Consider the following 17395-nt stretch of genomic DNA (forward strand, 5'->3'; position numbering starts at 1 on the left):
GAACCTGGTATGCAGGGGGTGGGACATATGTGTTAACTGTTGTTATGATTGGGCCTTTCTTAGCAGTGTTCCTCTCCCCAGAGAATCATTAAGAGACTTAAAATGAATAATTAATAACTCATTATAAGGAGAAAAATGAAACACGTATAGTATCTACCTCATATATTTTCTCTAATGACATGTGAGCAACGATCACAGTATTTAACTCAAACTCACATAGTGGTTCTCAGCTATCGCCATCTTGCTGCCTTCTCTTCTATATTTCTGTAGCTGTTTGAGGACATATTTAAAAGGATCATGCTTTTAATTTAGCCCAGTGTTTATTCTAAGAGGCAAAATAGAGTTATCTTTATTTGAACAAGAAAAGAATTCTGTACCTGAAATCAGCAGAGGTGATAGTAATCTTAGCTAGTTAGAAGATGGAGTTCAGGAGATTAGAACTCAAGGCCAAGGAGGACAGAAAGTTTGAGAGACCCCATCTCAACTGATAGCTGTGCTATGCTGCCAGTGGTAACATACACCAGTCATCGCATCTACATATGAGGCTAAGATTAAGAGGATCATGATTTCCACAAGAAAATGTTTGGTGTAGTAGCATCTTCCTATTATCCTAGCTATATTGGAAAGCATAAGTGAGAGAACAAAGGTTCAAACCAATCTGGGCAAAAGGTGAAATCCTATCTCAAAAATAAGCATTTTGCTTATTGGCTGGAGAGCATAGCTCAAGCCATACAGTGCCTGCTTAGCCAGGCCTGAGTTCAGAGCCATAAAAGAGGAAGAGAGAAGCAGAGGACAAGAGAAAGAAATATGGAAAGAGAGTTAGAGGCAAGAGAAAGATGACCCTATGAATTCCCAGAGAAGGAGAAATATGGAGAGGGAAGGAGAGAAGGAGGGAGAAAAGCAGTGGGGAGAGAGGAGAGAGAGGGAGAGAGAGAGAGAGAGAGAGAGAGCCCCATGTATCCCACAAATTGGAAAAACAAGTTAGGGAAATTCAGAGACTGCTTAGGTGGAAAGGGACCCTTCCCACCTCTGAGTTAAATATATTTGATTTGCCTCACTTGCTCCCAGCATGCACAGAGACAGCCAAATCAATAATAAACTCAGGAGAGCAGACAGAGCCATTTTTATGTAGTCAGTAGAAAAGCCTTTATTACAATCCAAGAAGTTCTAAATCTGTCAGCCCCTCCCTCCATCACTGTGGTTGCTCATTCTGTAGCCACTTCGAGAAAGCTAAATCTGAACTGTTTCTCGGCTGAGCCCTAGAGAGTGACAAAGATAAATTAATGGGATCCTTGTGTGCCAAAATAAAGTATGGACCCTGTCACCACCAATATATGTTAAGTCCATTAAGGTCATTTTTAATGAACTGAACTTTTCATTGGAAAGCTCTGCCAAACTTGTTGAATTAAGGGAAAGAAACCTTTGCAACATTGCAAGATAAACTAATATCACTCCACGTGAAGAAGAAATGGCTCACGAAAAGTATTCTGAGTTTACAATACTTCAGATTTGGATCAAAGTCACAGAAAATAATGGGAATTGAAAGCTCCATCCTGATATAAAGCTGAGAAGCACAAATGCGCAGATGCTGCTATCCACTGTAATGGTATCAGTGTCCCATAGGACGTAACTTTTTCAAATAGGCAGACGATCTTCGAAGAAAAAGCAAGCTTTCAATTCATATTCTGCTTACAGAGGGAAGGAAAGGTGATCTGAAACAAGTGTCATATCCTCATTTTTTATTTGTGAAGAGACTAATTTGGCTCCCTATGTAGCAGCTACAGGCAATTAATAATCTTCTTTTCCTCCAAAACAAACTGTATATGAGTTGTAAAGGGTAGATTTTAAAAAATGATAAGTGCTTTCCACGTTTCTCTCTTAAACTAGGAAACATTCCAAAATGCTCCAGAGTCTTCTCTGCTAAGTAGCTAGTGATAAGATAACGTGACTTTTCTTTTTTAGCCAGAGAATCATGTATAAATTAGTGAGGTCCGCATCTGTCTCGAAGCCCTTTTCTCCTACAAAATGGCAAGTTTCTTATCATTTCATTGAAGTGTGATAGGCATAGAAACTTGCCTCAAGCTATAATTAGCAAACCAACTATCAAGATGAAATAAGACACACACTTCTGAAGGATAACTGTAAAAATCATGGCTGACTAAGCCCACCACAGCTACAAAACCTAAAGATCATAAGAAATTCCTGTAATAGGAAAAGGGATTTTTGTTGTTGTTGTTTCCTTGTGCCAATGTCTACAAGAAAGAAATTTTCTTTTATTTTTTAAAAGCTTTTAAACCGGGCTCAGTGGCTCATGCCTGTAATCCTAGCTACTTGGGAGGCTGAGATTTGACGATCTAGTTTCAAAGCCAAGTCCAGCACTAAAGTCCGTGAGACTTATCTCTAATTAACCACTAGAAACCTGGAAGTGGAGCTGTGACTCCAGGGATAGGGTGGTAGCCTTGAGAAGAAGAGCTCAGGAATAATGCCGAGGCCCAGAGGTAGGGTGGTAGCCTTAAGTTGAAGAGCTCAGGTACATTGCCCAGTCCCAAAATTCAAACCCCATGACCCCCCCCATACACACACACACACACACACACACACACACACACACACACACACAAATAAAACCCAACCATTTTGTCACTCATTTGAAGACGTGTTTATTAGCAACTGTTATAGGAAGTTCTGTCATCACAAGATTTGGCCTAATGAAGGAGATGGTTATTGAGTAAAGATTATCAGACACAGGCAAGTGATAGCAGGAAATGGCAGGGCTCTCCCAGAGGCTAAGAGAAACTCAGCAGGTCTAAGGGGCCAGGAATTGTCTCTGAAAAGGGACTTGTGAGCTGACACCTGATGATAAATAGGAGTTATTCTAAACTGAGACACACAGGAAGAGAATCATCCAAGGAATGACTCACACAATCTGAATTAAGGGCTCTGCACATTGATGGAAAAGAAAAGAGACACAAGTAGCTGGAGGGCAGTGAGTGGAAAGAGTGCAATGAAGATTGAGAATGGTGTATGAAAGCCCAGGGAGAGGGTTTGTCTTTTCTTCAGGACAATTACAAGTTTTCTATATTAAGATCCCACTGGCCCTAAAGTGAAGCATGAACTGGTAAAGGGGAGCAGAGGAAGAAGACAGACCATTGGCTCTTGAAGTTGTCCAGGGGGGGGGGGGGGGAAACATATCAGTGATTGTGGTTTCCATGGCAACCTAACAGGCATCCATTGAGAGACCCATTGAAAGAGTAAGCACTGAGGGGCAACCTGCTGTCCTCCCAAAACTAACTTCCCTGTAGTCCACAGTATGACCTTAAAAGTCTCTGTGCCTTGATCTTACCATCTAGAAATTGGGCTGAAGAGAATCTTGTTAAATTGCAATTTTCAGAAAGCTGAAATCATGACTCTCATACAAATATAGAACAAACACATGTCAAAAGATTTTTAGCCTCATAAATTATTCAAGAAGCTAGTTAAAACATTAAAACTAGTGCAAATGAGGATTGGATTTAGAAAAGTTCATACTTTCCAGCAGACAAAATAATCTGCACTGACATGAACAGGAAAAACTTTCCAGCACTGTGGACAAGAAACATCTGCATCTCCACCAGCCCTCGACAAGAAAATGTCTGTCTTTATGGTGTTTCATAGTGGACTAGTTAAAGATAATCCAAGTCTTATTTTCCCATGGAGGTAGACCACCTTGAAACAGTACTAAACCATGCCAGAATTTCACTGAAAAGGCATTCAGGAATCTCTTTTGCCTATTTCACAGTGTATCCAACATTACCCTTCTCTAAATAATGTTATAATAATAATATGTGTAAAATACAAAAGTAGCAAGTGCATATATCAGCTATTCTCATCAGTGTTATATCAATATGCACTTGTAACAGTTGTGACAAAAAGAAGTAAATGATATTCAGATGCATTTTCAAGCCAGGTGTAATGGTACATGCACGTAATCCTAGCACCCAGATGGCTGAGGCAAGAGAATCAGAAGTTTGACCCCCATGTGGTGAGACACAAAATATCCATTATTTTCAATAGATAATTAATAGAATAGAGTTGGGAGTAAGAAATGGGAAAGAGGAGTCAAGAATAATCCCTAACTATTTTTTTAAAGCTGGGTGGTCAGTAAAAACATTTGCTGTGATGGAGAAAATTGAAGTGCCATTTTGGGTCTTTTGGTTGTATGTGTCTGAAATATAAAGTAAAAATCATTGATCTTATCTCATTAGCTCCTGTTTGAATTTAACAATTTTGATTTGTACAGCATTAATGTTGTCTGGTATGTGAACGCTACAAACATTTAAGGGTAGGGGAGAGGGTACTGGTTCTGGGGCTTAAACTTGGGAATTGGATACAGTCTCTTAGTTTTTTCGCTCAAAGCTGGTGTTCTTCCACTTGAGTCACAGCTCTACTTCTACCTTTTTGATGACAAATTGGAGATCAGACTCTTGTGGATTTTCCTGCCTGAATTAGCTTTGAACTGTGGTCTTCAGAATTCAGCCCCCAAGGAGCTAGTACTAGAGGTGTGTTAGCCTCTAGTGCTTGCTGATAGACAGACAGACAGCAGACAGACAGACAGACAGATGGATAGATAGATAGATAATAGGTAGATTAGATGATAGAGAGCAAAATCTCACCGGATGGCATTTAAACTAGAAATCAAAAACAAACACATTAGAAGACATCATAAACTAGGCACCATAATATTTAGTTTGAGGACAGGGGAAAGAGTTAAGAAAGGAGGTAACCAGAAGAGAAAAAAATGGAGAGCATTTAAATTTATGTAATTCAAGAGGACAAGGTAACTTTAAGAAGAAAGCTATGGTCAGTTGAGTTGAATGCCACTGGGAACAAGATAGCCATTGGATTGCCAGGAATAGCAGGCAATATGAGGCCACTATTCTTAGTAACTGATCATTAACTCAACCCACTGACTCTTCTCTTACTGTTAAAGGGGAACTTCCTGATGATCAACAGGCCTTCCTGTAATCATACTCTGATCTCATCTGACCAGAGTAGAGAAAAACTAGAGAACTGAACTGGAAAATCAGAAAAAGACTTTACCAAAGTTTTCAAAGATGTTAGCTCTCAGGCTTTGAAAGAGCTCAGTAATCTCTGGATGTATTGAAGCTTTCAGAGAACTCCTTCCTGTGACATTTCCTTCTGATGTAAAGTTTCTTTGAAAGGAAAATGTGTTCTTTAATGCAGTCAGCTTTTTTTTCCTCCTACTTCTAGCACTTTCTGCAAGAAAGCCATTGAAGCATTCTTGTACAGCCAGCTCCCTCTCAAAAGTTCCCAAAATGAATTTCATCATTAGTATGAGAAAATGGAATCTGCTATTTGGAAAATGACACCTAAATATAGCCTTCCCCAAACTGTCCTGTGTTTGAAATGGGTTCTTCCTTCAAGATCTTATTATTTAGCAGGATCAGACAAAGGCCTTTTTCTTTACAAATCATTTCACTTGTGCCTCTGTGGAAATTGGCCTGGGTTTGTTCCTGGGGAGCCCTACATTGCTGAAGACTCACACAGGCATGATGTGTAAAGATTAAAGGAAGCTATAAAAGAACCCCTGCTGTGAGATGTGCGTGGAGTTGTGCCCTGGACACTTAACGACAATTTTTGCAATATGAGTTGCATAACTAGCATGAATTATTTGAAGCTCCAGAGCAATCATCAACCAATAGTAAGAAATATTTTCCTAATTCCACATTCAGATCGAGTAACCTTAAGTAAAGCTCTTTCATAATAAGTTAGATTCGCATTTATCTGGAATAATTTAGGTATGGTCCTAAGGGAATGTAGAATGTTCTTTGGGGGTAGCTGCTGTTCCAAAACGTTAATTCCTTTAAATATTCATTTTGAAAGTCTCCTTACAATAACAGATTTTACAAGTAATTTCAAAATTCCTGAATGATTCAACTGAAGAGTTGTCTTCCCTTTGCAACAGTTGAAAGGTTGTTGATTTTTAAAAAAAAAATTATTTTGGAAGGTTTTTTAAAAAAAAATTCTTGTTTAATTTTATTGAACGATAGTAAATAATTATAGTTTTATTGAAGTCTTCTGATCACATAGGGAAGTAGAAAGTACTTGTAGAGCAAAGAGGAAGTCTTTTCCCCTGTCCCAAGTTTCTTTTCTCACCAGCAGCAAATTTTATTTGCAGCTATTCAAATGCCTCTTCAAATGTCCAGATTTCCAACCAAGGATTAAGTGTCTGCATCTGTCCTAAAGATTTTATTTTCTAAGTGTTTCTAACATTACCCAGAATTAGAAGAAACAACTTAGTACACTTAAAAAACAAGGACAAAAAGAAGTATGGCCTTAAAAAAGAAAGATGAGACAATATGAAATAACATGTTTATCGATAAAACCTGGGATTTCTTTTGCCCTTAAGTGACATATTTATGCACAAGATGTTTTCAGTAAAATCAGAGTAGAACTTATATAATATTTTGTCTTTCCAATTCATTCTTTTCTAGATCTTTCTGTGACCACTTGTTAATAGTAATGTGAAAATTCATGAGTCTCATGTAAACATTAAATGAGCATCTGTGAAAATTCCTATCTACCAGAGTCACCTTATCCACAGGAACCTGGCCCAAGTCTTCCATTGAGTAAATGCCTGAAAGCACAGAGAGTATTGAAGTTTCAAACTGCTGTATGTTTTCCTAATAAGAGAGACTACTCTACCTCATTAATTAATGAGCGAAGCAGAAGGAATTTTTTAAAGAGCCAACCAAATTTAGGTAAATAGAGTGAGGAAAATGAATTATAAATGGTAGAAAAAATAGGCCTCTACATAGGGCAGCCTGTGCATTTTCCACAATTAAGCACCACTGGCAGTTCTCTACACCTTACAATGTCACTAAAGTGTCCTGGCTAAGATAATCAGGAAGGAGCACTTAATAGGGTATCTAGTTATCTTTTTGCTCATTTTCAAGCTTTTCAGAATTTTCTTCCAAACTATTCTTCCCTCCTCTTATCTCTCTAAACTATCATGCCACCACCACTTTTATCCATAAACATAGACCATAAGGGAAAGGGAAAGAGTGAGTCTTTATTAGTTTAATGAATTCTCCTGACTCCATGTAGCCACTAATAAACTAAGCCACTTGGGGATTTTACAAGTGGATTTGATTATAACTGTTTTCAATTTCATAAAGACTATAGTAATAACTCTGATTAAAGCATAAGCTTTTTGTCTAATGAACAATTATATTTATTATACTTGAACAATAGAAGACCAGGCCAAAGCACAGATTATTCAGTAGCATTCAGTTTCCAGGTATGTATATGTGTGTATGTTAATTTTCTGGAGTTGGAAAAATTAAATGCAGGAATAATATCGTCATTTTGAAATTTACATTCATCTTTTAAAGAACTCCTCTATTCATTTATAGTGCTATAGCAAAAAGAACTTTTAAATGATTCAAACTACAATAGTAAGAACTTTTTATTGTTATATTTGTACATCAAAATGATTGCTATACCAACAGAAGAAAGCAAAACAGAAATAATATCATTCTGCTTTTTAGAGTCCACATTAAAAACCCTAGCTCATCAAGTGCTATTAAAGAAAAGACTTCTAAATGTTACATGCAAGCCTCCTAATTTGCTTACCCTCTCAGTGACCTTGCTTCCTCCCACTTGTGGCCAGAAGACTCAAGACAGAAGATTCAGAGTTCGGAGATGGAAGCATGTGGGGAAAAGCTATACAAGAACAAACAGTTATTATTCATTTAGCCATTTGCACTATCAGATATTTTTTCTTTTGAAATATAATCCCCTCTCTTCAACAAGCAGAATATATCATACAGTGTATGCACTAGAGAAATTAAGATGATGGCCAGCAGACAGCACTGCTTAAAACCAAATTGTCTTTAATTAGTGTGAACCTGATGAAGACCTAAGGATGGTGGCTTGGGAGATATGCCAGTGAGGCTGTTTTGCATTTACATTTGATAAGACTCTCATTGGGGAAACATAAAGCAGATGTTTATTATTTTTTGCTATTAATCTCAAATGTCCAGATGGTTAGAACTGCCACACATGCATGCACATGTACATATATGTGCCTTAGCCATTGCTACATTTCATGTGACTGTAGTAGCCCTCCATTTTTTACTTTGTGAGCTTTGTTTTGTCATCTTGGTTCTGGAAAGAGTCCAAATGCAAAGTCATTCTTGGTACAGACCTGGAGAAGTGAGGATCCAGTGTGTGCATCAATCCTATTCTAGATTCCATCTGTGATTCACTTTGGGAGAAAAACCCAAACCACTCAACCAAGTCATCCTATATCCCACATGTGTGGGAAGTGATGGAGGGCACAAAGGCCTAAAATAAGTTTCGGGATTATCTGTGAATCTAAGTGTGTTTGGCATCTTTACCAAATAGACTATTCTGTAGCTGGGGTTGGAAAACTATAGACCACAAACAAAATCCAGACCTTCCACTGCCATTTAGGGAGAGGGCGGGTGGGGAGACAAGAGGGGAACGCAACCTCACTCATTTGTTGATTTCTTTTCCAGAGCTGAGGATATGACAGAGTTGATTGGCTAGAACAGAGACTACAAGGCCTGCAAAATCCAAAAGATTTCCTATCTAGCTTGCTGACCCTTGTGTTATGGTAGTTACTGAATCGGCGCTTACCCGTGACACAATAGTCCTTCACGCATAGGAAAAATGAATAGGGTGCAGTTCTTTTTGAGATCTGCTCATCTTTTTTATTTGACAACAGAACTGGTTTCTACATTACTGAAGAAGTATTATTCTTACACTGTTGTCAAGTTGATCCAATAATCATTTGTTTGTATTTCTGCTTTAGATTTTTGTAATGGCTTGCTATGCATTTCTCTTTATGTCTGCACCTGTTCTGTCTTATGGGTTGGCTTTTCGATGGTAGCTGGAGTCCAGCCTCATGGGGAGAGTTTCTAGCCATGCTTCAGTGTGGTGTGTGTGATTTGGGAAAGGCTGGCCCTCTCGCACCACTTCTGCTCCAGGTGAAGCCCAGGCTCACACTCACTGGCTACCCCTGCTGTATTTTCTTGCCATGGTGAAAAGTTGTGTTGGTTTGCTGTCTCCATGAACTGCAGATGAACCATTTACACTTGCTAGGATTTAAAAGTCTAACTTGCTTATCACTTCTTTCCTTTCCTGCCAAAGTCAAGGTCAAGAAGCCAGGTTTGCATGCCTCCTCTGCACAATTCTCTGTGAGAACGCAATAGGATTGTGGAGAAACTGTAAAGAATTATCCCTGAATTCTTTTTTCCAAAGTATTATAGTAACTTTTTGAAAATATTAGTGTTTCCCTCTGGGCTTTTTCCCGTAGTTCTTCCTACAAGGTCATTACAGTTATGGCCATGGTTGATTAATGGGAAGGAAAACTTTTTTTTTTGAATTTGGATGTTTTCCTACATTCTGGAGAAACTCAGAGAAAAAAAACAAGTCCTTACTAGGATAGCTTCTTTTGGGGGGGGGCGGGAGAGGCAGGGAGAAGGGAAGCATGCTGAACAAACGCGTGATTGCAGAGAGCCTCTCGTTTACTGTAACACGTCTGTGGACTTAAATCTGTAGTGTGGCTTTCTCTAGGATATAAAAAGAATTGGGAGTTCAGACTAATTCAAAGAATGTGTGAGGGATAGGACTGCACTATTCTTGGAATCTTACCAAAAAAAGAAAAAAAAGCCTCTTTATACATATAAATAAATCTTAGGAAGCATATTGAGCAAAAAGGCAAAAAAATTACAGAATATGAGATCCAGACTTAAAAAAATCTTTTTATATCTCCCAAGGCTTATTTTGGTATAGTTTTTAGTATCAGCATTAGTCTGCTGTAAGAATAGCCAAATAGCAGGCATCCTGCAAGAGGCACAAGTGCTAGGATTTAGAGAGATGAGGACCCATCAAATGCTGACTCTGAAGTGCCACCACTGGGGGTGGCGAGCAGAGACTAGGCAGGTGGTCTGAGGCTGGAATGTCTTGCAGCTAGAGTTCACATGACACGCACAAAGCAAGCAATCCGGCATCAGTGGCCCTGAGCTCATGAACTAAGCTACAGCTCCTATGTCACCACAGGGTGGAAAGGCCCTGAATATATCCTGGGATAGCTCTGGGCCCTGCAGACAGGTACCATGCAGCCCACCACCACCCTCAAAGTGGCCTTCTGCCTCGGACTTCTCTTCCTGATCTTTTGTTTGCTTGCTGACTGCAGGTTCATCCCAGAGGCTTGGTCCACCTGCTCAGTCACTTGTGGTGTGGGGACCCAGGTGCGAATAGTCAGGTGCCAGGTGCTCCTGTCTTTCTCTCAGTCGGTGGCGGACCTGCCTGTTGATGAGTGTGAAGGACCCAAGCCAGCATCCCAACGTGCTTGTTACGCAGGACCATGCAACGGGGAAATTCCTGAGTTGAATCCAGATGTCACAGACAGGCTCTTGGGTGGCCTGCAGGATCTTGAAGAGCTGTACGACTGGGAATATGAGGGATTCACCAAATGCTCTGAATCCTGTGGAGGAGGTAAGAAGAGGGGACTGGGTTCCATGTCCCTTTCTGTCCCTGCTGCATGCATCTATGTCATGTGAATGTGAAGGCAGGGAGAAGGAGAAGCAGCCATTCCAGTTGTCAAGCAAACTGAGTGTTAGACCCAGGGGTTTCTTTCAGACTGGCAGTTGTGGTGAAAACACAACTTTGCTTTCCATTGTCATTCAGTGATGTTTTGCTCTCAACCTTCAGTATTGCTTGTATACCGTCTTACCTCGGGACATACAGGATGAACCAAGACCCAGGGTGTAATTCCACAAGTTGTCCCAGGCCAGGCAACAATCCTTCCTCAACTGATTCTCCAAACAAGGAGAAAGGAGTAAGAAAAGTGATCCACAGAGTATATACCTGGGGCAATTATTAGTGTATGACACAATAAGAAATATGAGCCTAGCCAGGTGCAGTGGCTCATGTCTGTTATCCTAGCTACTCCGGAGGCTAAGATCTCAGGATCATGGTTCAAAGCTAGGTGGGGCACTAAAGAACTTGAGATTTTTATCTCCAATTAATCACTAGAAAATGGGAAATGGGGCTGTGACTTGGGGATAGGGTGGTAGCATTGAGCAGAAGAGCTCAGAGACAGTACTCAGGCCCAGGGTTCAAGCCCCATAACCCCCCTCCCCCGCCAAAGTAGAAGTCCTAAAGCTTTCTCATGTAAATTTCATTTGACTAGTATGAAACGTTTCCATATTCACTTGCTTTTCTTCAGTATATTCTATGGTGATATAAAAATAATTTCACTGGTATTTTTACTTTATTTAATTGATGACCAAACATTGTATATATTTTTGGAGTACAATATGATTCTTCAACAAATGGATACACCATGGCCAGATTAAGCAATGTTAATTGTCATATCCCTTCAATGATTCTTTGTTTCAGGGGTTACACACAGGATTGTGGTAGAAAAACCAGTTCTTCAAGATACCAATCTTTCTTACCACTGTGGAAAATATATTCAATTCATATTGCAACTGTCTCCCACATAGACAGTGTCCTTTAAGAGATTTGAGAGGTAAAGAACCCTAATCTATTCCTTATAGAATCATCGGGCAATAGTAACTCCTTTGGACATGTTGATCTTCCAATATTCCCAGCAAAGTTTTTTACTTAAGCAGTGAGAAGAGGCACTAAAATTGTTTTCCAAAACTGTATTCTAAGCCATGACATTTGGGAAACCTTTAGAGAATGTGAAAATAAATATACCTTGGTGTTCACATGTAGTTGAAAGGGAATGACTAGTCAACCAAGCGCTAGCAAAAAATCACTTCTCTCCATCAGATCCTTTTAAAGCATTTAATAGCCCTGTCCTTGATGTTCTTATTCGTTTCCACATTTTCCAGTTTCAAGCCCTGGAATTGTGAAGTGTTTTAGTAGAGACCCTAGGTATTTAAAAAAAAATCTAACTTCTTCCAAATGATTCTTAAAGACTGCTTCCTGGAACAAATCTAACGTAACTGTATTCACATATACACTTGTGTCACTTTGAAGATATATTTTTTTCATGCATAATGTGGGAGAAATGTTAAGTAAGCTTTGATTAACTCCCAGCCAAGCAGGAGCTGGTGGTGACAGTTGGATTTTTTTTTTTTTTTTGCCAGTCCTGGGCTTGAGCTCAGGGCCTGAGAACTGTCCTTTGGGCTTTCTCAAGGCTAGAGCTCTACCACTTGAACCTCAGTACCACTTCCGTCTTTACTCTATGTATTTGGAATCGAACCCGGGTCTTCATGCATCCTAGGCAAGCACTCTACCACTAGGCCAAACTCCCGGCCCACTTCTTTGTTTGTTATATTTGTTTGGTTTTATTCTTTCTTAGTTTATTTTTTGAGATGGGGTCTTTCACTGTCACCCAAGCTGGCCTTGAACTCTTGTTCCTCTTGCCTCAGCCTTCCAAATGTTGAGATAATGCAAATGTACCTCCCTGACTGATTGCTTCTTTTTACACAACAAATGACTCCAGATTCAGAGGGTTGTGCTTTCATTCCCTATTTCCATGATCATATGATTCAAATGGTCATGATTTCTAGTCAAAAACAAATGTGCTTTGGGAAAGAATTATTCCTGGACTCTCAGTTATAGTTCTCAGTTACAAGTCAGGCTTAGAACTTCATGAATAGGTGGGAAAAGTAATTGCAGTAATAAGATATATAAATCACCAGATACTTTGATCTTTAAGAGGCTAATTCTTCTACTGGTCAGCCAGGAGTTTAACATTGAAAGCCTAGAATGTATGTGGACTATATGAATTTCAAATGTCAGAGGAAACCAACTTAGAAATATGATTTAGATGCTTGAGATAATTGATTTCTTGTAGAAACTGCCTTTGTGTAGCATAAATTGTGTATCCTTTATATCTGAGGGAAGGAAAAGATACTAAAGATTTCTTATGCCTTCAGAATCAACAACATTTGATAGTATGGTGTGTCACTTTGCCAAGGTTATATATTTACACCTAAACTGTTAGTGTTGAAAATTCCAAAGTGGTGAAAATATGCTTGGGTTATATGGTCCATATGATGTACAAATGCATGAACAAATATTTCAATAGATGAGACATACATGTTTGCAAGGCATTGTTTGGCAGTAATATTTTATTATATTACCAACTTTGATCTTTCTCCAAAATATAACTCACAAGATATATATATATATATATTAATTATTTTTACTCATACCAACCAAAACCATGCAGAATTAACAAACAGATTTTAAACCAATTTGGAGTTGTAGAGATAGCCAAGCTAACTTTATTGTTTCTATAATCTCCAGAGATGAAATCAAACCAACCACAAAAGTAACCTTTCACCTAGCAGAGGTAGCAAGCAGAAGGAACTAGTTAGTAAGTTAGTCTGTAGTCAGTGGTTATATTTCTCTGAGCTGTCACCAAATATCATATAACAATCATGCCATTCTGGGAGACATAAACATAGAAAATCCCATTTTTCTGGAAGATGGAAAGTGAACCTAACCTGTTCAGATCTGTGTTCTGTGTATTGTCTTCTTGTTATATTTTAATTTTCCATATGTGAATTGATAGGTGTTGTCAAGGAAACCAGTTTTGAACCTAAGCAGCTTTGTGATGTTGAACTCCTAGATGCTAAAACCCACATGAAAATCTAGCTGTTGAAAATCTTGAAACTGACTTCAGCAAAAATCAAGAATGAAATCTGAACCAATTGCTCCTTTTTCCTTATGAGCCCTCTCTCTACTTTTCTCAAAAGCACAGACTCCATTGTCAGTTTTAGGCTATTGTAACCCTTACACAAAGGACACAGAGGTCAGCTTGATGCTGACATCCATCTTAATTCTTTGCGGGTCTCCTCATCAGTATTATGATGAGGTCAAAGCTATAGTCCTTGAAGTTTTTTTCCACGGTGCCCTATTCCAGGCAGTCATGCCCTCCAGATCTCTTCCTCTAGCTATTCCCCTCTACCTCCTTTGAACCTCAATTGCTTGCTGTGCCTGGAGCACTCTGCCTCTTAGAACTCACATGCCATTACACCAGAGGTTGGCCATAGATCTGGTCCCAGGTACCCTGTCTTAAGCTTTCCCCACCTTAAGGCCTTATCTAAGAATATCAAGGTAACTAGTCCCCTGGCCACAGGGGCAACACACACTGCTGCAGAGCCTAAGGGGCCATTGTTTATAATCCCCTAGATTAGGAAGTTCATAACTTGACAATGCCTTTAAATCTCTGCACTTAACTGTTCCAAAGATGATTTTGATCTTTATCTATAATTAATGCCCTGCATAAAATAAATTATAAAAGAAGAGCTTGGTTATATCCTTTTAGAAACTTAGTCCTTACTATACCAGTCTTTACAGTCTTAGAAAAGCTTAAAATACATTTTGAAAGGAATTTACCAAGTAGAAACAAGTGGTTACGTCCTTCATCTAAAACAAATATTTTCAGTGTGCATGGCAAAGGCCATGGTCACTTTACCTCAGATCTTCACCCCAATTTGAAAAGGTTTCCAACAGCTGAATGAAGCTAAAGTATATCTTATTTTAGAACAGTATTGAGATTCTCTAAATGAGAGAGTCTACTCTATATAAATACTATGACAAGTGAATAGAAAATTTGATTTCTAACCTAACAGCAGCTCTGAGCTCTGTATTGGATAGGAAGGGATATCCAGTGGCTTGTCATCAGAGGGATAGGACATCCCCTGTGATATCTCTTGTGGACTATTTCCTTTGTCATCACACTGTAAATTCTAATGGCTCATCCTGCTACAACTGGGAGATCTTCCTATAGTCAGTGATATAGATGGAGAATAGGATGGAGAAATTTGAACATCCGATGTAAATCTCAAGTGCTATACTCAGAACTGGCCATCACATATGTAAATTAAATTACAAAACTGTTCAAAGGATGAAAAATAAACCTTAGGGAAAAGAAACTGCAAGCTGAATATGTCAGGGGACACCTAGAATTCCAGGATCCTGGAGCCTAAGGCAGGAAAATTCCAAGGTTGAGTATAGCTGAGCTGCATAGTGAATTTCAGGTTAGCCTACCCTGCCCTATACAGCAAGACTCCAACTCAAAAAACAAAACTAAAAAGTAATAAAAAATTACATACTCACGGGACAAATACTGTGATTGATTCAAAACAAAAAAAACTGTCTGATTTCTCATTTTTAGGAAAAGGTAAGTAGACTTGGATTCTGGTTTTAGAATATCACGTTTTAAATGGTCTTATTGCTGAGTGACCTAGACCACTTCAATATCAACTTAGGAAGCATTGTCCAGTTTAGTGCAGTGAGAACTTGGTGAAGAAGCATTGTGTAGACAGGAGAAGGGTAACCACAGGGCTAGCAAGTAAGGTATATTGTGTTAAGTACTAGCTTAAAAAAAGCAAAAAATAAAAAGAAAGATATATGTATATTTCTGTATAACTCCATGATTAGTTACCACCTGCAATAACTACATGAAAATATCTAATCTTAGCTAGATATCTTTAGTTTAATTATCTTGCTATACATAACCAGGTATGGCTAAAAGTAAATGAGCAAGAATGTTTTGTCCCATATTTCCCCTTAACTGAAATCCGGACAGATGTCTTGGTTATTTCTGAAGCTCTCCATGGAAGCAGCTAGGACAGCCTCTTAGTGTTTTTAAATGTTACCACTGTTAGTAGGGGCCAAGAACATAACCACCCTCAGCCTTGCCCTTTAACAGCTGTATGACCTCAGGCAAATCCTTTCACCTTTCTAAGGCACTATTTCTCGTCTTGCAAAATGGGTTAAAAATAGTTGTTCACCTGATGGAATTGTTGTATGTGTCTGGCAAGTGTTTAGCAATGGTATCCTGTTGATGACAGACACTCCATAAGTATTAGGGATGCTATTGTGACCATAAACAACAGAATATAATGTCTGGCCAATGTTCATATAATGAAAAGAGAACCAGGTAAATAGAAGGTATGGGTGGGGTGAGAGAGATGGGGGAGAGAATGATGAGAAGAGTGACATTGGTAAGATGGCTTATAAACATGTTGAATTCAAATGCATTTTTAAGTCTCATCAGCCTAACACCAGTGGCTGAAATCTTCACTACTCAGTAGGCTGAGCTCTGAGGATGGTGGCACAAAGCCAGCCCGAGCAGGAAAATCCATGACACTCTTATTTCCAATTAACTACCAAAAAGCTGTAGGTGGAGCTGAGGCTCAAAAAAGTAGAGCACTAGGCATGAGCACATACAGGGACAGCACTCAGGCCAGGCCCCGAGTTCAAACCTCAAGAACAACCCGCCTCCCCACCCCCACACAGACACATAAACCTGATCAATGTACCACCTATTTGTGTTTCCCTATCCCATGAAAGACTCCATAAGAGATATTGCAGACTACCTTGAAAACCCTGCTCAGTAACCCTGTGCCAGTCATTAGTAGAAATCTTATTGCACTAGCACCAACTCAGGTGTGCGTGTGTCTCTTAGAACATTTGTGTGTGTGTGTGTGTGTGTGTGTGAAGGGCCTTTGAGCTGTATAATGAACAGCCTCACAGGTCATCAAGGTCATCTTTCTAGGACGACAAAATGTAGTGTCAGTCTTGAGGCCAGAAATAAATATTAACCTCACACACAGTAAGTGACCTCCATAATTCATCCAAATGGATCTATTTTGTGTTTGAACTACTTTGTGGCACTCGTCTGTGCATGAAAAATCTGTGTCAGAAATTGGTATAACAGATGCATACATACTATAAAATGAACAAATGTACAATTTGACCTTGATAGTTAAGAGGCAAGAAAAATTTTGAAGGCATTTCAAGAAACTCAAATACTGGACATTATATAAATGAGCATTTCAAGAGGAATTATTGAGAAAGGCATACAACCAGAATTAGTTTATAGCTCAAGGAGCACACTTAAGAGATGTCTAGTAGTTGATTTTTGAGGGTTAATTTTTTTCATATATTTTTATTGTAATTAATAGAAGGGTTACATTATATTTGCCAGATAGAAGGTACATTAATTCACGTACATTGATAGCCTTTATCATGTCTTGGTCCCCATTTCCCTCCCCCACATCCCCAAGAACATTTTTTTAATGGCTGTAGCTATTATATATCTTATTTGCTTTGCTACAACATACAAAGTGACCCTAAATATACTGAAAAAAAAAAGAATCAGAATCAAAAGAAAACAAGTCAAGACTAGAGTCCTGGGCTCGTAGACCAAGAGCACAGCAGTTTACAACATGTTGGATATTGAAACATGGCCTTGGACTTCCTTTCCAGTCTAACAGGATCATATTGCCTGAACCACAATCTAGGAAGGTCCTCAGTACCTGGATTATTTTTGTTCCTTTGTGCTTTTTGGTGACCTGTCACTGTAAGT

At 38.9% G+C, this 17395-nt stretch overlaps 1 protein-coding gene across 1 annotated transcript in view; it reads left to right on the forward strand.

The window, feature by feature from the left end:
* Positions 1–17395, forward strand: part of Adamtsl1 (ADAMTS like 1) — a 628790-nt gene that overhangs the window by 470753 nt on the left and 140642 nt on the right. Inside the window, exon 15 of the mRNA XM_090329363.1 lies at positions 10226–10527. Coding sequence (XP_090185489.1) covers positions 10226–10527 — 302 coding nt within the window. The remainder of the gene's footprint in view (positions 1–10225; positions 10528–17395) is intronic.

The sequence above is a fragment of the Megascapheus bottae genome, chromosome 3 (genome assembly GCF_031878675.1).
Source record: "Megascapheus bottae isolate mThoBot1 chromosome 3, mThoBot2.hap1, whole genome shotgun sequence".
In the NCBI taxonomy this organism is placed as follows: Eukaryota; Metazoa; Chordata; class Mammalia; order Rodentia; family Geomyidae; genus Megascapheus; species Megascapheus bottae.